Source organism: Sinocyclocheilus grahami, unplaced genomic scaffold (assembly GCF_001515645.1).
Source record: "Sinocyclocheilus grahami isolate Dianchi unplaced genomic scaffold, SAMN03320097.WGS_v1.1 scaffold4.1, whole genome shotgun sequence".
In the NCBI taxonomy this organism is placed as follows: Eukaryota; Metazoa; Chordata; class Actinopteri; order Cypriniformes; family Cyprinidae; genus Sinocyclocheilus; species Sinocyclocheilus grahami.
This window is the reverse complement of record NW_015505183.1, coordinates 974,885-999,101: the sequence shown is the minus strand read 5'-3', so window position 1 is coordinate 999,101 and position 24,217 is coordinate 974,885. Positions and strand designations below refer to the sequence as shown.

Below are 24,217 nucleotides of genomic sequence, written 5' to 3'. Positions count from 1 at the left end.
CTTTTCAGTAAATAACTTACAACTATTGAGTGAATGGGGCACTTTAAAAGAAAGCAGCAGTGCATTATAGGCCCATCACCTAAGCTGTGACCGCAGCCAATAGTGTTACTTGGAACAGCACTCGGAATAAAATGCTTTTTTGGAGGCTTCTACTTCCTCTCATCACAGCTAATTTGGCGTGAGGAGCTGCTCTAGAGGTGCTCTAATTGACACTTTTAACTTTTGAGTAGCTTATGGCACTATTACATTAAGCAGCGCTCTAATGAAAGTGCTTAGGTGTAGTTCTAGGACAGAATGTCAGCGGACAACAATGTAATGGCATTCTCCGTCTACAGACTCATGCTTTCTGTCTTTCCATTTTATCTGCTTCATTACTCTGGAGGGCAAAGTAAAAAAAAAAAGAGAGAATGACTTCAATTTGGGTAACTATTTGAAGACTATATGTCCTTGGAGGGAGAAAATCAAGAGGTTTACCCCTCTGTCCTGTAAATACCAGATTCAGTCTTTAATCATCTGTGCTACTTCTGGCAGCCCATAACCTTTCTCAGCTCAGCGTTAACTGTAAATTACTACACCTTAAAATAAGGTATTGGATGAATTTCTTAAGATGGGAGAGCTAGTACAGATTTAAAGGAATATCTAAGTATCCATTACTTCTCTATGGCTATGCTGACTAATATTACCTGTTCAAACATAGTGAGCTCATGTGTAAATAATCAGTGACTCACAGTTTCTCACAATATGTAAGAAATGCCGGTTTGGTTTCGTACTCTCTCTTGGCAGAATTCCATGTAGGAGTTGACTGTGAGAGATTTTACTTTGTTCCAAGGTGACAATTTCTAGGCTTCCATGATTAAAAAAAAAGAAAATTGTTGCAACATAAGGCCAGGTTTAGTCTGTATTGATTGAGGATGCAGTTATAATAATGAGGTGGGTATTATTATGCTTTTAAAATAGAAAATTAATTATAAGGAATTATATAGAATCATTACATAAAGATATAGTATAGAGCCAAAGGTCACGACAAGTAGTATGCAATTCTTTGATTAACAATAATTTTGAGGAAATTAACAGGCATACGAAATAATGTCTTAAATAAAATATAAAAATGCAGAAATATTTGTATTTTGGTTAGGTTAACTTGACATTCAATATTTATAAGTTTTGAGTCATAAATATATGTCATATAAATATCATATAAATATTTTTTTGACCTGTTAACCTGCACCCCCATTTTGGGACTCACAGCTGAAAATGACCTACCTAACTTAAAATGGTAACAGTTCCTGACAACAGTGTGTGCTACACAGACAATTTGGGTGTCTTTGGTAAGAAGACCCTTTGGGCTTTACTCTCCACCATTGAGTTGATAATGCTCAAAAATATAAAAAGTTATAGACACTGAAGTGCCTTGAAAAAAATTGTACCACACTGAATTTTGTTTTATTTCATAAAACAATACATGAAATCAGTCCTGGAAAAGTAATGGGTTGAAAGTCACATGTCTCTCACAATAGTTTCTATTTCAAATCTGAAGAAGATACCATAAAAAATGAGATTCCTTCAACCATTTTTCTGAGACTATGTCTAGGCCGCCCGCGAACAACTTGACCCCGCCCTCAAACACGTCATTCTACTCATGACTCCTTCTCTAATCTGGGGGAGTTCAACGCGGAATTCACAAAACGCTTGCCGTTGAAAGATTGATCAGTATCCTGTTTATTTGGACCAGCTGCTCCACTGAATCACAACCTGTAAGTATGATAAATAATAGATGTTTATATTTTCTATAGAGCGGATACAGAACTATTGAAATAGGCGTATCGTTTCCGACACGCGCTGTACGCCGTAGACCAATCACAACAGACTAGGTCATCAGGCCAATCAGAGCAGAGCAGGCTCACGGAAAGGTTTTATGACTGGTTCAGACTACACAATATTTTTGTCGGTCACGATAGTCACTGTGTCAAATTACACGATTTTGACTCCTCAAATCTTGTCATGTCGTGGACAAGAAACATGTCAGACTACACGTTGCTTCCTGACCATTCATCGTGTGCCGTCTTTAACGACGCGCATGATGTCATCGAGAAGGCGGAACTAGTGACTGCCTTCTGAAAACAAGAGTGTAAAGATTGCTGAAGCGCTTCCGCTATAGTTCGCCAGCATTTTTCTTTCTTTGTTCTGTTGTGGTAGTCCCTCGATGACACATCATACATGCAGGAGTACTGTTGCCACAGCTCCATGAACCTTTCCTCCATCTCATAATTCCACCTAGCAGCACCATCATCTCTCTTTCGTTTCGCCATGTTTGAAACCTGTGTATGAAAGAGCTTCTGTGCTGCTATTGGTCAACGTCACCAATGTGACAGAACTCGTCGTGGACGACAGAAAAAAAATGAAACATGCTAGTCTTTCTGTTGTGATGTTGTGAAGCATCACAGATGCGGAATCGGTTGTCATCCACTATGACACACTATACGTGCTGAAACGATGGAATCTTGCGTTCCGACACCCATTGTCGTTTACGAATCCCCCACGACACCCTACGTCAAGCAAATCGGGGCAAAATCGGGGCTAAAATCGCGTAGTCTGAAATGGGCATTAGAGAGCCTGAACTGCTTCGAACGAATCGTTTGAGAATCACTGGAAAATTAGGTGATATTAAATGCATATTTTCAGAAAATTAAAGCATTTTTTTTTACCTTGCATGCATGTAATCCTATTGTAGGAGACTCTCAAAACAATATTAGGAACCATAAAAATGGCATAATAGGGGCACTTTAAGAAATTTATATTTTTATTTAACGAGGAGGCATTAAATTGATCAAAAGTGACAGTAAGGCTAAAGGATTCAAATAAATGCTGTTCTTTTAACTTTATATTTGTCAAAGAATAGAAAAAGATCATATACAGTGGGTACGGAAAGTATTCAGACCCCCTCTAAAAAGATTTACATGCAAAATGTGTAAAGTAATGAAAAGCATAAAACCACCTATTCTGCAAGAATGACATTGTCATCACTACTTACTGTGCATCATCTGGATGTCTGGGCAGATGGCATCTGTAGGCGCTGCCATCTTCCTGCAATATGAGACATCTCAGGAGACTGATGATCTTGTAAGCCGGGATCGCTGAAGCTGATCATAGTTAAAGGCAGGGACTGCAAGATGCTGTCCACTGTCACTTTCAGTCAAAGACACATTATAGTAGATTTCATTTTATTTTATTTTTATTTATTTATTTATTTTTGTATTCATTGAGGCATTTGATAAAAGGCAAAATATTGTTCCGTTTACCCACAAAGACTTTGGGCAGCATCTTAGTGGCTGTTTACACCTGGTCACTTCATGCGTTTTGGCTGATCGGAGAGCTATCCGATCGTTAAAAGGCCAGGTGTAAATGCCCTCCGAAACGCATTCAAGATGGATATAACTCCGATCGCTCAAACCACTTCAGGAGGTGGTTCCAGACGAAACTGGACAAGTGTAAATGCATCTGGTTGTTGAAACCACATATGTAAATTTTACTCCTCCCAAAATGTTAAAATAATAAACGTGTGAGAGCGTGTTATAGGCTATATGACATTATAGTCAGATATGACTGCGCTAATGCAACACGCATCGCAGTGGACGAGTAGCTGAGTATCTCTTCAGCAAGCCGACGTGCAAACTGCCACGAATGAAACAAAGTAATACGCAGACGGTCAACACACAATCATCTTCATTAAAAGTAGTAAGACAAACTTACCTTTCCAGTGCTGATGCCGCGCGCTCTCCTATTGCTGGCTTTGATCTTGAAATTAGCTGATAATTAATAAAATGCAGTGCTTATCTTTTGATTTTGTTGACGTGAACTCCGTTAAATTTAAAGATTGGATTTATATCCGTTTTGCGACGACACATTTATGTGGCCAAGTGTAAATGGAAACGTTTTAACAATTCAGATAGATATCCGATCAGTGAAAACTCATGAAATTACCAGGTGTAAACAGGCCCTTAGATGCTCGATTTCATGAAATTGTTGCCTGCTTTGGATTATTTATGTTTGAATTCGACTGCAGTTTGTAGATTAGATTTAATTGCATTTCAATTATATCAGAAGGTGTGTGTTTATAGATGACAAGGCTTTTTCAAAGATCTGCGCGGGACTGATGAGCATCTTGCAGCAATACATTTTGTCTTAACTACAGGAATATTATAGGATATTAATCAAACTATGCCATTATGTCATTTAGCTTGTGCTCAAACAGATGTTAGTTAAGATTTGTGGAAACGTTGTTTTGGCAAGTTGGTAAAGGTGACATTTTCACCTTTTACTACTGTTAAAAATAAAAAAATAATAAACAAATTATACAGTTACAAAAAATTATATCCAAAACCTTACTATGTTAAGTACTGTACTATTAAAACATAGCAAACTGTAACCGTTATTTTTTAAAGGATAGTGCTTTTGTTTTTAGTGGAAGTATTTAAAAACTTTATCAGCTTTTAATACAAAACATAAATGAAGGTCATGCAAAACACAGTTTTAATATGTCATTTTATGTCAAAATATATTAGGTTTTATACATAGCTGAAATCAGATATTATTTTTTAAGAGTACCCACTGTCACACTGGAGTTTAGTGAACAAATGATTTAAATAAATTTTTGTTTAAATTTTGTCACAGTACAAAAAATGACCCTGAATTTAGAGCTCTGAACAGGTTGTCTTGATAAAATGAATTGGAAAAATCATGTAATTGTTATAATAAGGATTTATTTCTACCTGATCTGAACCTTGAAAAATACTTTGGTATAACCTACTGTAATGATCTCAGGTTGATGATTCCTTCACATGAAATAATAGGTTGGCTTGAATAAAACAATTTAATTTTGATGTTTCCACAAAGTTTTTTTAGGTTACCTACTTTTACCTGATTTTACAGCTTGAACACGCAATTTACCTATTTTACACCTTAGGTGAAAAAAAAACATGTCAAGTAATGCATTACTATTTTAAGAGTAAATGTTGTGAGACTTATGAACTGAGCAAAAGGGAAATTGTATGTATGTGTGAGTGGGTGAAAAAGAGAGAGGGGAAAGGAAGAAAAAGTGAAAAAATGGCCAGGGAAATAAAATCACCCTAGGCTTATCTTGGTCTATAGCCCTCAGTGGACCACCCACACCATCTGCCTGTGCAGCCAGAGCTTTTAAGTCAGATTTAAGACTGCTTGGAGGATGCAGTGCCAGGTGTTGGGGCAGGACTGACATCAGGCAAAGTGCAATAAAGTCAGATATCAAGGACATGCATATCTCTCTCTACTGAAACATATTCCCACCAATAAACCATTTCTACCCCTTAGGCAGACTTTCAAAAGTGCCCTGCAAAGTTAAGCAAAAACCCGTTCAAGTGTGTAAACTGCTGCGGTGTTATTCCAACATTGATTTCAACTTGTAATATATCAACAAATTGTAGATCACAAACATTTTATGTAACATGCCTAGTTTATATAACAATATCTGCTGGAGTCACTGATTAATGCTGCAAATGGCAAGCTTATTATTATTATTATTATTATTATTATGTGTCTGTGTGTGCTTATGTTTAAAGCTTCAGTCAATAAAACAGCAGACTGACTTACTGTAATGTTTATTATGTTATATTATATTATTTACACATTTATTGTATAATAATCATTAATTATTATTATTAATTTTATATTATATTTGTATTGTTTTTCCTGGTGCTTTTGAGTTTTAGTTTCACTTTTATTTGCACATGAACAATTGTTTTATGTATTGTGCCAAATAATGTTAATACCACATACAGCAATGACAACAACGGCAATTGCTGTGACAAGAGCATATGGCGTCCCACCAGAAGTGGAAGGTTGGGGTTTGTGCATACATGAAGGGATATAATTACATCAAGCCATTATTTCTTGGATGACGTTTTTTTACAAGCCCAGCTTTTTCCCCCTCTCACCAGCATTGAATGCAAACCATAATCTAATCATCACTTTTCATGTGGACAGCATGCTGCATCAACGGATTAGCTTCTCTGTAAGCTGTAAGCAGCTTTTCCAAATTTCATTACTGTCCCCCTCATGATCAGGTGTTGTGTTCAAACAGGCCTAGACTCCCTGAGTTTTGAGGTACATAGCTTTGATAGCGGTGATGAGAAATCAATGCATTTGTCTCAGTGTGGCAGGAGGAAATTGTGCTGGTTGTTTAGCATTTGGAGGCGTACTTGCTATTGCCCAGAAATACTATATTGGTAAAGTGGAATGTTGTGATTGGAGGCGTAGAACCTGAGACCTGATTGAAATATAGATCTCACAGATATGCGTTGTGCTCTGCAAAGCGGGCTTCAGGCTGAGAGAGACATACAGAGCTGATCACAGATAATTTTGCACTGTATATATCTCACATCAACTGCAATTCATTGTTATGTGCATAAACTCACAGACACACAATGTTTAACTAAACAATTCATGTTAATCTGATCTGAATATATATATATATATATATATATATATATATATATATATACACACACACACAAACACACATGCATATCAGCATATTAGAATGATTTCTGAAGGATCATGTGGCACTGAAGCCTGGAGTAATGGCTGCTGAAAATTCAGGTTTGCCATCACAGGAATAAATTACATTTTTAAAATGTATTCAAACAGGAAATTTATTTTAAATTGTAAAATAATTCACAATATTACTGTTTTGGTGTGTTCCGGATCAAATAAATGTAGCCTTGATGAGCAGAAGAGACTTCTAAAACATTTAAAAAATCTTACGGATATATGAATATGTATTATATTACATTTATTGATGTTAAGTTTCCCGAATCGAAATGACCAAGATACTTGGGTGCTGGTCTGTATTGCGAGTTTAAGGATTGCGATTCTACAATTGTTGCAATTTGATATATTGTTATTTTTGTTTGCTTTTTTTAACACTAGACCATGGGAAAAAGTTGAATCATACAGCCTATACTTAATAAATAAGATGAGTCATATTTGAAAAAATACAATCACATCATCACTTCTTTCTGAGTTGTATTTCAGGAGCATCATATAATGCTCTACTACTAAATGGTCATTTCAAAACCCTGCATATAAAACAAGTGGTTAAAATGTACAATAGAATGAATGAACAATAATTTTTAATAGGCCTGTCATGATAACAACTTTTTGTTGTGCGATATATCGAAATGACCAAGATACTTGGGTGCTGGTCTGTATTGCGAGTTTAAGGATTGCGATTCTACAATTGTTGCAATTTGATATATTGTTATTTTTGTTTGCTTTTTTTAACACTAGACCATGGGGAAAAGTTGAATCATACAGCCTATACTTAATAAATAAGATGAGTCATATTTGAAAAAATACAATCACATCATCACTTCTTTCTGAGTTTTATTTCAGGAGCATCATATAATGCCGCATATAAAACAAGTGGTTAAAATGTACAATAGAATGAATGAACAATAATTTTTAATAGGCCTGTCACGATAACAACTTTTTGTGCAGATGAAACTTTGTTTGTAGAAGCATTTTTTTAATTTGAACTAGCACCTCATGACTACACCACATTATGTACGAGAAGCTGCAAAAGACACAGGCACAAGTGGAATGCAAAAAAAACCCCATACATTTTTAAGTAAATATAATGGGCGATATGTTGCGTCACCAAAAATTATTGAGGTCATGTACATATATTGCGCGATAAGTCGATATATTGATTATTGCGACAGGCCTAATTTTTTAAGTAAAATAAAATGCTACATTAAGCTGTTGCTTCTCATGAAGCTAGTGCCATAATTCTTTTCTCTGTAAATTAAGGGTGCACACTATTGCTGAAAAACACAATCACTACTTAGCAGTCAGATGTCCGTATGCACAAAGGCACAGATCCCTAAACAAGACCATATCTGCAGATGCATTTTTTAAATTTGAACTAGCACCTCATGACTACACCACGTTATGTACGAGAAGCTGCAAAAGACACAGGCACAAGTGGAATGCAAAAAAACCCCATACATTTTGAAGTAAATATAATGGGCAACACAAAAATTAAAATTCAGTTATCATTTACTCACCCTCAAGTTGTTCCAAACCTGTACGATTTTCTTTCTTCTGTTGAACATAAAAGAAGATATTTTGAAGAATGTAGGTAACCAAACAGTTGCTGGTCCCCACTGACTCTTATAGGATGAAAGCACATTACAATAATACAAAAAATATATCATGAAAATTCGATGTTTATTGCACGGTCCACTGAAACTGCCCATGTGTATCCATGTTAAGGATGTAACGATTACAGGTTTGACGATAAATCATGATAAAATTCCCGAACGGGTAGTATTACCCTTTCATATTTTAATTATTATCATTAAAACTGTATTAGATTACTGCGATTTGAACAACTCACGATAAATAAGTAACGATAGTTTTAAGTAACAGTCTCGTAAGTTATCTAGAATTATTTATGGAGCAGATAAAATACATATAATAATTTTTTCTTTTTTCAACTCTTTTCTTTATTTAAAGGCTGAAATGTGAGGTTTACCTTTTTATGAAACTTTTTCAAAGCTTTATTTGAACATTTACATGAGATATTTCAACATGCTTTTAAACTGTTGTCAGTCAAGTTGTCATTTAAAATCCGAACATCATTGGTAATGTTATTGTTTTAGTGATTATGCAAACAAAAACTCATTTTATTTGTTGTTTGTTGATTTTTAAATATAAAACTTATGTGTCAGTACTTTTTGAACATCTCCAGCACATTTTAACAATACTGTGATAATACTGATAACCGTGATCATTTTGGTCAGTATAATCGTGATAAGAAATTGTCATATTGTTAACATCCCTCATCCATGTTAACTCTTTTATTTGTTGGAGACTACAGATTCAGTTTACTTATAGCCATTTAATGTCTTTATGTAAGTGACTCGTACTTGTTGTAAGAAACAGAAATTAACATGAATTGATCATCTTTAATCAGCCAAACTGAAGCGTTTCTTAAGTGTATCAGGCAGTGAAAATAAATCTTTGTTCCTCTCTAAGGGACTGCAGGTATCCAAGCATTTTTTTAAGAATTCAGGCAGATATTATCATTGAAAAGAAAACTTGCTTGATTGGAAGGACATCCAAAAGCGCTTAAATTTCTTACGCAGGGTTGACAGTGATACAGACCTAAACTTAAATCACCCTCCAGAGTGGATGAGGCAATCACACAGCCGCTGGTTTGATTGATCTGGGCAGGAAACTCCCACACACGGCCCACTGACTGCTTTCTGAGATACTAATAGCCTTCCAGAAAATTAAACTGAGAGCACAGCCCTATTTATTTCATAGAATATGTACTCACATTCTCTAGACGGTGATATACTTGACATGTAATGTGATGACATGAGATTGGAGTGTTGATTTGTTGTTGTGAATATGGCTACTATGGAAACATGATCTAGTTATGGGGCTTTTCAGTTCCAGCTGTGGAAAAACACTGGACAGAATTAACAAGCGCTAATTGATTAATGAATAAACCTGATGTCTTGAGTATTGGGCTAAAAATATTCTGTTAGGTGAATCGTTTCATTAAAAGGTGTAAAATTTGAGTCATTTGATGAAGTGCATTTCACAAAAATATTTTGAAAGATTATATTATTATACTGTATTGTATTGTATTCTTGTAATTCTTATAATGTATCATTCTTATTCATTCGTAAGGCTTATTATATTAAACATATTTTAGTTTTTATTTTTTACATTAAAAATATGAATCCAATAATTTCAAATAATTAAATACTTATATAAACAAAATTAAATAAATAGAATGTTAAGTGATAAAATAACTCTGTAATTGGCTTTTCCATTCAAATTAGATCAGTTATACTCATTTAACAAACTTGAATTTGAATTAAACTGCAAATTAAATACAGTGTATTGAATTTTTATGGTGAAATAAATAATTTTATGGGTTTTGACTTCCCTTTCAACACCGCTTATTTACTGTACCTCAGTGGTGTCATGTTTTTGTCATGTTAAATGAGATAAGGAAGAGGAAGTGACATTATTTGGGTCTTCAGAGGAGCCAAGTTGGCAAGTTATTCTCATCTAACATTCATAATTTGTTGTTTTTTCATGCTTGACAGGATTTATAAAGCATAACATATCCACTCTGTCACAAAATAGACAGAAAAAAATATTTATTTAATGTTGCTTCTATTTATAGAAACATTGTCATTTTGTTGACTCTTGAATGCTAATGATCTGAGGACGTACTGGAACCTTGAAAACAGGAAGAGCAGCAGCCGTTTTTTTTTTTTTATATTCCACACCATCACAACCATAGAATATGCTGACATTTTATTAATTTAGCTCGAAATGGCACAAAGCAGTGTACTATGTAAATGTATGTTAAATATCCTTTCCCAGGTGGACCCATTTCAGTGTACTAAACACATGTTAGGACATTGGTCTGGTGTGAAAATATGAGTGCATTTATGTTGACACTTGTGTGAAAGATTAGCAAGTAATGATATGCACCGGCATGCTGAGATGCCTGGATCAATATCTGTTTGTAATGCTTATGTCATTCATTCCTATAACTCCCTCATGACGCTATCGCATAACTCATATATAAAGAAAGATAATCCTCCTCTGCATGTACGAGTGGACTCCAGTCTGCAGGGAGCATCCAGATGTCGTAATGTAGACGTCAGAAAGCTCTCAAAGCCGCCTCTTTAATCAATAATAATCCAGAGACCACCTTCCGCATGCCTTTTTGAGGCCTGTTCAGTGATGTCTGCTTCATGAAATCTTGACGTCATATGGAAGGACATTAGCACAGTCATATGGTGGGCTGTGAGAAAGACACTGATTTTCTAAAAATAGATGGTGTGAAACTAGGCCAGGGTGCAGAGCAGGCAGCTGGCACACAGGAAGGGAATACTTTTGTGTGTGTGTTTGTGTTTTGTTTCGGCATCCAGAAGGAGATCTTGCAACATAATGCGTTTCGGCAGTGTTTCCTGTCATTGCCTAAACCCTCTGCAGTAACCCGGTGTGCACTATTAGATCTTTGAGATGTCTTCATTCCAGGTGGTGTCAGTGCCTATTACTTCTGTGTGTTCACCAGTGTTGGGGAACTACTTTGAAATTGTTTCATTCCATGCTATATGTTTCTCACCATTTAAAGTAGTTCAACTACTGCCGAGCTGCTCTTTTGAGAGTTGGCTACACTACAAGCTAGGAACAGAAAATAGCTAACTAAATTGGGGCAATATCTTTTAAAAATATAATTATACAATGATATAATTTTGAATTTAATGATAGTCCTATTTTTCTTGCACAAAAGCAATGAGTGAGTGAATGGGCAGTTCAGATAACGTGACATTATTTTACCTGAACAGATAAACTACACTGTAAAAAAAAAAAACGGATAATGTACTGGCAGAAAATTACCAGGACATTTTCTGTTAAATTTACGGACATTTCCTTCAACATTAAAACGGAAAATTCTGTAAATTTACATTTTCTTCTGTACCATAAAAAATTATAGCATAGGCATAGTAGCAAATAAATCCAGCACAATATATACAAATTGAACATGGTTTATTTTTACCTCATGTAAACATTCTTAAAAGTGCGTTCAGTAGCTTTTATTTGCCTTAAACAGGTGAAGACAAAAATATTATGACATCAATTAATTTAATGGCGCTTTAAACATTCAATGTTTAAAGCGCCATTGAAAATGATTGTATTGTGGAACACTTTTTAGTTTTAAACAGCAACAGGCAGAAAAAAGAAAACATGAGCAGGTACTTGTACAATATTGGTGTTGCACCAAATAGTGGTCACAAAGATAAACTTCACTGTGAAACAGTCAAGATTCAAAACATTTTCAAATACATGGGAAAAATTAATACAAAGACAGGGCTGTCATTAATAACAACTGCTATAGACTTACAGTCAATAGTCAAGTGAAATGTTCCAGTGTTGACACCATTTTCCTACAAGAGAACACAATATTATTTAAAAGGACAGTTCACCCAAAAATGTGAATTCTGTCATCAGTTACTCACCCTCATACCGTTCCAAATCCATAAGATTTTCATTCATCTTTGGAACACAAAGAGTATTTTTAATGAAATATCAGCCTACAACTACCATTTCAAGGTCCAATAAGATATAGCTGTCAGATTTCATTAAAAAGGATATTCATTAGTGTTCCAAAAAGGATAGGAATGAGATTTTTCATATAATATTTTGGGTGAACTAACCATTTATAAGTTAGATTACTAACCTTTAATTCATGCTAAATTATCTGCATCTACAACTGACATGGTACTGCAAAAAAAACTTTCTTGTACAGCATTTGAAAATAAAGAACAAATATTCATGACATTTCAATGTGAAACTAAGAGAACTATACAATCTAAATTAAGAGCAGGGCTCCAAGTGTTTGTGTGCTTTTAGTATCTCTTGCCATGTGCCAGTTTGAGGAGATTACTTTTTTTTTTCTTTTGCTGCATGTTCAGTCCAAGTTCTATGTTGAGATTTGAAAATAACTCAAATTGTACATGGATTCTCGAAGTTGTTCATACATGAGTCTTGGAAGCGTAGGTTCCCTTCATCTGAACCTTTGACCCTCGTTCAGGATTTCTTCACAGGAAGACTGGAAATGACAAGAAATGAAAGTGAAATACAGAGTAACGTGCAGAACAGGTTGAGATTGAATTATCAAGTTCCAGTTCAAACATTGTTTATAAAATGCTAAACTTGCATTTCCAGTGGTCTCCAATTGCATCTGTCATGTGATCTTGTCAACAATGTTTTATGATACACTTAAACAGTGTTGTGGAAAGTTACTTTTCAAAGTAATGCATTACAATATTGCGTTACTCCATAAAAAAGTAACTAATTACGTTACTTAGTTACTTTTTATGGAAAGTAATGCGTTATGTTACTTTTGCGTTACTTTTTAAATCTGGACAGGGCTTGCTTGTTTGTTTTTAAAATAAAAAAGTTATATTTTTGGCAAATATAAAAGCCTTTTCACACGAAAAGTGAAATGAATAAGCCTCAGACTGAAGGGAAAGTAAATTTAAATCCATACAGTAGAATGCAGAAGAAGACATTTCAACACACTTCAGCAATAAAAACAAACACATAAATGTTTGTCTAGAGTAATTTGTGCTCATTAGTATGGTTGAACTGGATCATCGAAGGTCAGAAGCAAAAACATTGGTTAATAGAATGGGATTAAATACATAAAGGATATTTGTGTTGTTTAACATTTAATTATTGCAGGTTTGCGTCATATTCCATGTTGCATTATTTTTATTCATTTTTAGGAATACTGAATCTGTGTTTTTTTGTGTGAGAGATGAATTAATGCATATTCATATTTATTTTGAACTACAGTAACATCTTCTGATTTCTCTCAACATGGGGACAGGAGAGCTGTCAATCAATAAATTGGAAAAAAAAAGTAACTTGCGTTACTTATTTGAAAAAGTAACTCAGATATTCTCTTGTAAATTAAAAAGTAATGCGTTACTTTACTAGTTACTTGAAAAAAGTAATCTGATTACGTAACTTGCATTACTTGTAATATATTACCCCCAACACTGCACTTAAAGAGATAGTTCACCCAAAAATGAAAATTCTGTCATTAATTACTCAACCTCATGTCATTCCAAACCCGTAAGACCTTCGTTCATCTTCGGAACACAAATTAAGATATTTCTCTCTGACCCACGGCAAATGCGTGTGGTGCTGCTGACGTAGACCCCGCATGCGCTGCACCTTGTTTACTGGCAAATGAACGCACACACATGTGTGGTGGTACTCTTGTTAATGGCGGCAGACTCTCCCAGTAGAGAAGAAATCATTGCATAAAGTTGTTATTTTTGCTTTATACACAGTTTCATTACATATGTTCCTTACATTTGTATGAATTCCAGCATAGGTGCCATTCTCCTCTGGATGTTTTATGTTTAAAATAAAATGAAGAGAATGTGTAGCTCAGCCACAATGGGGGAGGAAATTATAACTTCTTGAATGACATCAATCTGGAATCACCAATAACAAACAAATAAGAAATTATAAACAACACATTGTAAATTCAGAAAGCCACTCCAAACATTGATTAAATCTTAATTTGTGTTGCAAAGATGAACGAAGGTCTTACGGGGTTGGAACGACATGAGGGTGAGTGATTAATGACAGAATTTTCATTTTTGAGTGAACTAACCCTTTGATTCTTTTCAACTAAACAGCAACACAACAAAATGCTTTATGCACAGTTTCATTACATATGTTTCTTACATTTGTATGAATTCCAACATAGGTGCCATTCTCCTCTGGATGTTTTATGTTTAAAATAAAATGAAGAGAATGTGTAGCTCAGCCACAATGGGGGAGGAAATGATAACTTCTTGAATGACAGCAATCTGGAATCACCAATAACAAACAAATAAGAAATTATAAACAACACATTGTAAATTCAGAAACCCACTCCAAACATTGATTAAATCTTTCATACACAAACAACTTCAATAACAAAGTCAACGGAATAAACGACTCAATGACTATTTTTTTTGTCAGTATTGAACATCCCTAATGTAGTTCTGTATTTTAATTTGCATTTTACCATACATGTGTCCAAAATTTAGTGCAAAATGAAAATTCAGTTATATAATTTACATTTGCCATTTTCTGCACTAGTTTTAATATGCAAATTAAAAACATGTTAATACTTTATAAGTTGCAAAATGAAAATGAAAATGTATTACCCAAATTGCATACACAAACAACTTCAATAACAAAGTCAACGGAATAAACGACTCAATGACTATTTTTTTTGTCAGTATTGAACATCCCTAATGGTAAATAAATATGGAAGCATATGGGTAGAAAAATTCAATTTGAAATATGCAAAATGGCAATGCAATAAGTAAAATGGCAATGTAGTTCTGAATTTTAATTGACATTTTACCATACGTGTGTCCAAAATTTAGTGCAAAATGAAAATTCAGTTATATAATTTACATTTGCCATTTTCTGCACTAGCTTTAATATGCAAAGTAAAAACATGTTAATACTTTATAAGTTGCAAAATGAAAATGAAAATGTATTACCCAAATTGATTAGATGTTTAACATGTCCAAGCAAAAACTGTAGCAAAATTAGCTTTTAAATGCTGTTTTTCCTAAATGCATTTAGACTTAGGGGCAGGACACTTGGGATTGCATTTTCATCATAATACCACGTGATAATTGTAGCAAAATGTAGTGAGAATTTCAGAATGCATTCTGATGAGCTAAATATTAGCTATAAAGAACTGAAATGCTGTAAGAATCAGTGAATCTGGTTTCATTACATGAAAAGTCCAAACAAACAGATTCTTTTGAATAAATCAGACTTTTCCAAATGAGCTACAAATGAAAAAAAGGAGCTTGTAACCACAAAATCTACACTGCTATTAGCTGAATTATTAGAGTAGATGACGAAAAGTTTGTGTCTTTTTGTGTTTTATAAATAATTCAAGTGTTTATATGATATTAAATAATTGAATCAACTGATTTGTTAAATGTCACTTAGTTGTTCATGACTAAAACCAATCTCATTATCCTTTATTAAAATTTGCATATCTTCAAATCTATATCAAGCTATAAAACAACAATAATCTGCTAAATAAATTAATAGTTTCAATAACCTACTCATGTCATTTTTTATTATTTACCATGAGTCAATTTACATGATTTCTCTTCTTCTTGTGATTGAAACGGACTCACATGACATACTGAATGAACATCACGCCCACTTTCTTTTAGTCGGTTATGCTACTGAAAATTGTAACTAAGTTACTTGTGTTGCTACGTTTAATTTTGTTTCTCCCAAGCACTGGTGCTCACTCATTTAATAATGCATTGTTATAGGAATTGAAGTGCCTTGCAATTATTTTTTTTTTGCCTAGACATACTGTGGTACTTCTTCTGTATGACTGTAACGAATTATTTGCAACAATAGAGCAGCCGTAAACAATAAAACCCAAAAGTGCATGAATAAGAATGAGTTTGTGAGTTAGAATTTGAGAATTTGTGTAAAAAAAAATTGTTTTTTTTTTAAATGCAACCTTGAAGTGCTTTGTAATTGGAGATCAGTGGAGGAAACATCATCAGGCAAGTACACTGCAGTGTACCGGAGCTCCATTCTCCTGCTTAGAGGGGAAATCAATAATACAGGCACTTTGCCTCATCAGTCGCCTACGCATCTTTGAGATGTACTATAAGGTAATGCTTAGATGAGGGTATTTTTGTCTGCAAAATTGCTTGGAAATGCAAGTCCAAGATTCTTCTACATACAGAGCAACTGTTGTAGTGCAAATTACATCCGCTAGAGCAACTTGAATGATTGCAGTGCCTCACCTAGAATTTGATTTGGCTGAAAGCATCAGTCTCATGTGGCAGGGATTTTATTTCCCTCCATGACAGCTTTTTGCAGTGTGGCTGGTTGATGATGCGACCTCAAATGATCCAGCAAACTGAACTACATCACTTTTTCATTTCTTCCCTAATGCAGCTCCTCCAAACGTTCGGATCATCCACTCTGGTCACGCATGCAACATTGAGGAGGAGCGCTACACGGAGAGGGTGTACACCATTCGGGAGGGGGAGACTTTAAAGCTGACCTGTCTGGTCTTGGGGCATCCACGGCCACAGGTGAGGCTCTCAGTGTTTACTGATTTCTGTCCTCTTCGATCATCAGTTTGAGGCTGCTCATAACTGGGTGCCACCACAGGACTAATGGCTGAGATAGGGATATTTGCACAAGATTAGAGAGATAAATGTTTGAAAATTTAATGATATTAAGAATCTTCACGTTTTGAATCAAATCGCAAGTATTCTAGCTTATACTGACTTAAAATAGAGTCAAGGAAATGGAATGAAAAGAGAACCTCATAAATCCAAATAAGGAAAAATAACTATTCATAAAGTGAGCTAGATGAAGATTGTTGGAAATGGAAAATAAATTTGAGTTACAAGACATCCTGTGGTGTTGAAAAATACAATATAGTAGCATTTGATATTCAGAGAACTGTGCTAGGCATCATATAAAGTATATTTAGTATGTTTATTATAGAACCTGTATATTACATATTGTATGATGCCTGGCACAGAATGAAGAGAGCGGGGTAAGATGTGTATGTATGTACAGTATGTATGTATGTATGTATGTATGTATGTATGTATGTATGTATGTATATAGATAGATAGATAGATAGATAGATAGATAGATAGATAGATAGATAGATAGAAAGAAAAAACTGTATTCAGATATTCTGAATATTAAGAATTTCCTTGATTTATGAAAATGTGAATAATTTGCAGGCAAATAAGACTGAAATGGGATTGTGCTTTAGAAAATTTTTCTCATTTATATTCATATTTTTATTTGAAATTTAAATCTGTCAAGTGTTTCCCGATGATTCAGCTTACCCTTCAACATAACACAACTTACCCCAAACGTGGGGCTTTTAAAGTCATATTTCTACTGTACGATGTTATAGATGCTTTTATCTCATTTTAATTGATCGTAGGCATCCTGAAATGCATTTAGTTGTCATAATACCATTCTCTTCTACTCACCTCCAGCATATATGCTACTCAGATATGAACAAGTAACAAAATAGGTAGGAATTATGGTGCTACTGTGAGTCCTAAATCAATGTTATGCTTCTCAGCTAAAGAGGACGCCATATAATCCTGAATAATATGACATTTTGATTATCAGAGGAAGATAACAACATTCTGTGTTTCTGCTTCATGCACTCCTGTATGTATCATTCATCTGTTATGCTTCTGGACTCGCTGCAGTACTCTCCATTTCACCCTCACTCAAGTGGTCTTAATTCTCTCAACGCCCCACTCCTCGTTGTATCTTGCAGAGGCTTTATCAGTCCCATAGCCTGTGTGCAGTTTTAGATAGGAAGCACTCTACGCCTCTCATCTTGGACTCAGTGCTGCATTTTCAGTGGAGAGGAAGAGCAGTCCCACTGAGTTAGTGCAGGAGTAGAGACGGCCACGAGGGAAATCACTGAATCTGCACGACTGCAGAAGAGCTCAGTGATTCCCCGAGGAGCACTGTCAGACCTCAGAACGCTAGGAAGAGTCCTAAAATCTAAATGTTTGCAAAGAAATCCTCCTGGCGGTGTGCAGTCATAGTTTTGAGGTAAGCCTTCATTTTGCATTCTACACACAGTTTCTGTGAGGAGTTCGCATTATTTTAATGATCCTGTGACGCTCTTCTCCTCAAATCTGAGCTGTGCCATCCATTTCGTTCACTGTAGCAGGCATGAGAGATGAACAGGATGGGCAGTGTGTGATGAGGTACACCTGAAAGTAATGGTGCCTCATCACCGTTGCTGTTAAGTGCTAAGTGCATCTCTCCTCAGGCTGTTTGCATGCACAGTGGAGTGGCTGGAATGCCAAGCCAGTGGAGGAAGCTGCTGCCCCTTGTGCCCCGGACCTGGAGGGGAGCAAGAAGGTCTATAATACCTGTAGGAATCCGTCTATTAACATTCCATTTCATCTTAATGTCAGATGATCGATGCCGTAGGACTCCCAGGAAGTATGTGATTTGAAATCTGCCATTTTTGCTTGCAGGTTCTTAGTTCTAGCCAATCGAGTCAATAATCTGAGCCATAAACGCTGTAAAAATATTTAATGCTGCCAAAACAAAACTGAAAAACTGGTAAAACATCTAGTTATAGTACCTGTAATGAAATGTTAGTGATATATGCTGCTTGTAAATAAAACAAATACATAACGTCAGAATTCATGACTACTTTTGAATGGCCCTCATTAATAGGTGTAGTTATGGCAACTACCAGCAGGTATGCCAAAAATTATAGAGTGCAACAGTGACTGCCTTCTTTTTTAGCTGCCTTTGTTCCAGAAATTTTTTTGTTTGTTTGTTTGTTTTAATTCTTCAAATAGAGGCTCTTTGTTACAGATATATAAGCCATGCATCAAACCATATATGTGACCTTGGACCACAAAACCAGTCATAAGGGTTCATTTTTCGAAATTGAGATTTATACATCATCTGAAAGCTGATAAATAAGCTTTCCATTAATGTATGGTTTGTTAGCATAGGACAATATTTGGCCGAGATACAACTATTTGATAATCTGGAATCTGAGGGTACAAAAAAATTTAAATATTGAGAAAATCCCCTTTAAAGCTGTACAAATGAAATCCTTAGCGATGCATATTACTAATCAAAAATGAAGTTTTGATATATTTATGGTAGGAAATTTACAAAATATCTTAATCGAACATGATCTTTACTTAATATCCTAATGATTTTTGGCATAAAAGAAAAATCGATAATTTTGACCCACACAATGTATTTTTGGCTATTGCTACAAATATACCCATTCGACTTAATACTGGTTTTGTGGTCCAGGGTCACATATATATATATAGATGCATGAATGGGTTAATGGGTCCCGTTGTTTCTCAGGTTCTCTTCGGGTCTGGTTAAACGGGACCCACCCAGATTGTGTTCAGGTGACAGCGACATCAGGTAGTTTGGCCGCTTTCTGCCTCCCTGTTAGACTGCTCTCTTTGTTGGTGAGTTTAGCAGTGCTCCCCTCACCTTAGAGGGTTACATTTGAGCACGCCACTCCCAACTGAGTGTCTGAGGTCTCCTCTCATCGGGTCCTCCACTCCTTGGAGCTCCATTGAGCAGCAGCCTCAGGTTGTTGTCACTGAACTTGCGACACAAACACAACAGAACTGCTAGATTTAAATAAGCACAGCTAGAGAAGGATCGAACGCAACTGTTTTGAACGAGCGCACCTTTTTTAACAACCAAAAAGTTTCGTAGTCTGTTGAGGAAGTACAAGTAGCAAGTAGCAGCTCCTAGTATTTTTTTAATTTTTTGCTGTGAAAACCCTAATGCACTTTGAATGTTCTGTGCTGCTTTTGCCTCCCAGTCTTCATTGTAAAAAGATAGGAAGATTTTTGCTGGCAGCCTCATTTTGAATAAATGAACCTGTGCCGCTTCTGATCTCATCTCCAGCTTTTGCTGACTCTTTTACCTTGAGTGTAAATAAGGAAAGGTTTTTAATGAATTATCTACTCTTTTCTGCTTTAAGGCAGTCTTGCCATTTCTGCTTTATGGAAGTTAATGACAGTAAACATGAAATATGACTATTTCCAAACCTATCCTAAGCAGAGGGTATCACGTAATGCAGTAGGTTGTCGGAAAATGTATTACAGGAGCATTTATTATCTAAAATTACAAAACATACTTGGTACCAGCACAGCTTAGTTCTATGAGACAGTACAAACACAAAATCAAAATGTTGTTCTGAAATGGATGAAGTGTCAAAGACCTTTGTGTGTAATTATTAGGAACAGATGCATATTTCTTTCATGTTTTATTATCCCAGTCAAAGCATGTATATATACTGGTCCAAAGACTGGCTGTTTAGCATGGGCTCTTTAGCCCCTGCTGTTTGATGCCGTACCTACACCATCTGGACCCATAAACGTCTTTCTCTGTTGACGTTCATTCAGAATCATATCCCAGAAGAAAATTCTGCTGACTTAAGAGCTAATTTTTTCATGTTTATAGTAACATCAGAAGATCTTTATTTTTTTATTGAAAACATTGGGGACGGTCCAAAAGTGAATTGATTGAATATCTGATTCATAATGACACATGATCACAGATGAAAACAAAAGACTTGTGTCCTTAGTCTAGTACTACAAATTGTGACCAAACACACTGACCATGTGCCTTAATTAGCACAGTTTTATTTATGGCTCCATTCCAGAATCTTTGCCTTAGCCAAATTAGCACCAGGGTCCTCTTACATAGATTTCTTACCATGCAGCAAAGCATATTAATCTGTTAATTAGCATGAACTCTCAAAACATCCCCGTCCAAGGTTTCACCAACTCTTTGTTTCAGCTCTGCCATTGCTGAACCGGTTCCCATAGATCCCACAGACAGTGAGTGGGACAGAGAAAGATATGCCCAGGGCTGCTTTATGATAGTCTGAGGGGGCTGGAGGCTATATATAGCGATCTTTATGGGCGCATTCTGTCTGCATTTGACACACTGGGCCTGTCGTCACAGAACTCCCATCAGTGTTCTGGCTCAGGCACTCTGTGGCACTGATCCACTTAATGCTGGCAGGGGCAGAAATCTCAGACTTGACAAATTTATGAGAATGAACTAAAGATGCTTGTAATACTTCAGAAAAGAGTCCCTTTATTTTTTTTATAGTTATTATTTTCTTTATTGTAATACACAATAAAGAATGAAATTACAGAATAATGATAGTTCACCAAAAAAAAGAAAAAAGAAAAATCATTATTTACTCATCCTCATGCTGTTTTTCTTTCATTTGCAGAACACAAAAAATATATTTGATGCATTTTTAGCTAGTTTTGTCAATAGGGTCCAACAGATTCAAGCTCCAAAATGGACATAAAGGTAGCAAATAAGAGATCCATACACGAGGTTTGATGTTATTGACGTGTCGCCATATTTAATTTGGGATTTATATTCATCAGTTGATCAATGATTTAATTTGTTCTGATTTGATCTGTGAATATCCACTTAAATTTAAGTATCATCATACAAAGTAATTGTATCACTTTAGTTGTATGGATTAAGTTTACACCACCTTTATGTCATGGAGCTTAAAACGTGTGGACCCCATTGAATGTATGGACAAAAACAGATCAAATATTGTTCAAAATATCTTATTTTATGTTCCACAGATATTTTAAAGATTGTTTCAACTGTTTTTGTCCATAAAATGAAAGTCACTTGGGTCCAAAACACACATTGGACCCCATTGACTTTCATTGTATGGATAAAAAAAGAAAAAAAAAAACTGAGACATTTTTCAAAATATCTTAATTTGTGCTCCACAGAATAAAGTCATACAGGTTTGGAACAACATGAGAGTGATTAAATGAGGACAGAAATTTAATTTAGGGGTAAACTAGCCCTTTAAAGTGAAATCCTGAGTTTCAATAACTGTAGTTTGAAAATTTCCCTTCCCTCATTTACTCGGAAACAATATTTTGCCCTGTATTATATGGCTTGAGGTCTGGAGGGCTGTCATTTCCACTGTTTTATGACTATTTATGGAGGCACTTTGGTTGTGAAGACAGTGGGCTGCCATCAAATTGTTTTCACTTTCCACCCCCAACATATCGCTTGAGTCATGATCTCTACCAACACAGAAATAAATAATAAAACAGGGTTTTTGATTTATGATCTACTTTTTTATTCCACACAGTCCCAAAATCTTGAATGCATACATTAAATGAAGGAAGTTAAAGTACAATAAGTCTTAAGGGTTCGAGTGGGTCATCTTTTCTTACGTATTATACTGAATTGCTGTCACATAATGCACAAATGATTATTCAGTTCCACTTTCTCACCTCTGAAAGTAGGAATTCCTATTTGTGCACTGTCAGCTATGGCCCACCGCGATGCATGCAGACATACAGGGCTAAGCACTTTTCTTTAGCTGCCTTATTCCCTGTTCGAGCTCACAAAGAAAGTCAGCGTATCTAAGCCCTGTGAGTTCCAATACGCCGTTATTCCTAACCAACATCCAATACGTGTGTAAACAAATCTGCCCACCCTCCATCCTCAGCAAAGCATGAAATGGATTTCATTATGCCACTTCCAAAGGTTACGACTCTGTTGGGCTCCAAACCATCGTCTTTTTTTTCTGCTTCTTCATAGACTTTCGCGAGAAGAAAACCGAGGCCTAGGCGAAAGCAGCGCTTGGTCTTTTGAAATTGCGGAGCTGAAAATGCTTTCAATTAGTAAGAGCGGGGCTAATAGTTGGGGTGAGGAAGAAGTTGCTGCTTGCTAGAGGAAGGCGGAGCTTTGATCTTTGTAGCTGGACTCAAGCTGAGTTGCTCCCGCCTCTGAGGTTCTTGAGCAGCAGGGATGATAAAGGGGGGTTCTGTTGTAATGTAGGTCATCTACACAGTAAGTCTCACTCAGGACTCGGTAAGGCCAAGCCAGGCCTGAATGGGCAATTTGCTCCACTTGTCTGGCTGGTTGGCAGACAAGTACACAGAGGGAGCTACAGAATCTCTCTCCCTCTCTCTATGCCCGGCTGAGCTTTGTGTGCAGCTTCTTTTCCCTGGTCCCTCCATGCTTCCTTTTGAGCTATATTATATTTGTGTGTGTGTGTGTGTGTGTGTGTGTGTGTGTGTGTTATTTAAAAAAAAAAAAAGCTAATTGCTATTTGAGATAATTGTTGAGATAATTTGTATTATTTGTCTGTTTACCATGAAAAATGTTTGTTTGCCATATACAATTTTAATGCAGCAGTTAAGTAAGGCAAGAATAGTTTGGGGTCACGTTGTTCTAAAAAATGGTATTTATACAATATATTATATTTACTGTTTTGATAAATAGTCTGTAGTCCTACTCAGGCTGTAAATATATTCCTTCAGGGAACGTATGTAATTTCAATATTTACAGGTGGCAGTCAGTGATTTAATTGCTGTCCGAAATCAAAAATCGTGTTTTTCTTCCACGTCTCGGGGGAAAATGCTGGGCTGAATTTCATGCTGTTTGCAGTCGAGCTCCAGTTTGTGTGCGAATTTAATTCCATTTTAAATCGAACAGTTTACAAGAACAAATCAATAGAGGAAAAAAAATTTAAATAATTTTTAGACCACCTCTATGTGCTGTAGCCATCCTATTTCATGCTATGTGTTGTGGAAAGCATTTGCTTATTTTGATAATGGGGACTTGTATTAGAGAAGTGTGCCGATTAAAAAAAAATAGGTCACCACCCCACCACAGGGACTAAGAAAAATTAGAGGTATTTAGAAGCAAATTGTGTAAACTGTTCAAATGGACCATTATTATGAATATATGTTGATGTTATGTGGAGTAGCAAAGAAAAAAAAACTATTTAGAGGCAAATGATGTAAACTCGTATAATTGGGCATTAATATAAATATATTTTGATATATAAACATATACATGTTATGTGGAGTGACTAAAAATATTATTTAGAGGCAAATCATGTAAATTGCTAAAATGGGCCATTATTGTGAATATGCTTTAATATATAAACCTGTAGAATATACATGTTATGTATATATAATTATGTGGCAATTATAACTTATAAGAGGCG

General features: G+C 35.5%; 1 protein-coding gene across 1 annotated transcript in view; it reads left to right on the top strand.

Moving 5' to 3' along the window:
* Positions 1 to 24,217, top strand: part of LOC107582447 (MAM domain-containing glycosylphosphatidylinositol anchor protein 2-like) — a 187,093-nt gene that overhangs the window by 48,739 nt on the left and 114,137 nt on the right. The window contains exon 2 of the mRNA XM_016268294.1: positions 16,597 to 16,736. Within this exon, the coding sequence (XP_016123780.1) occupies positions 16,597 to 16,736 (140 nt within the window). The remainder of the gene's footprint in view (positions 1 to 16,596; positions 16,737 to 24,217) is intronic.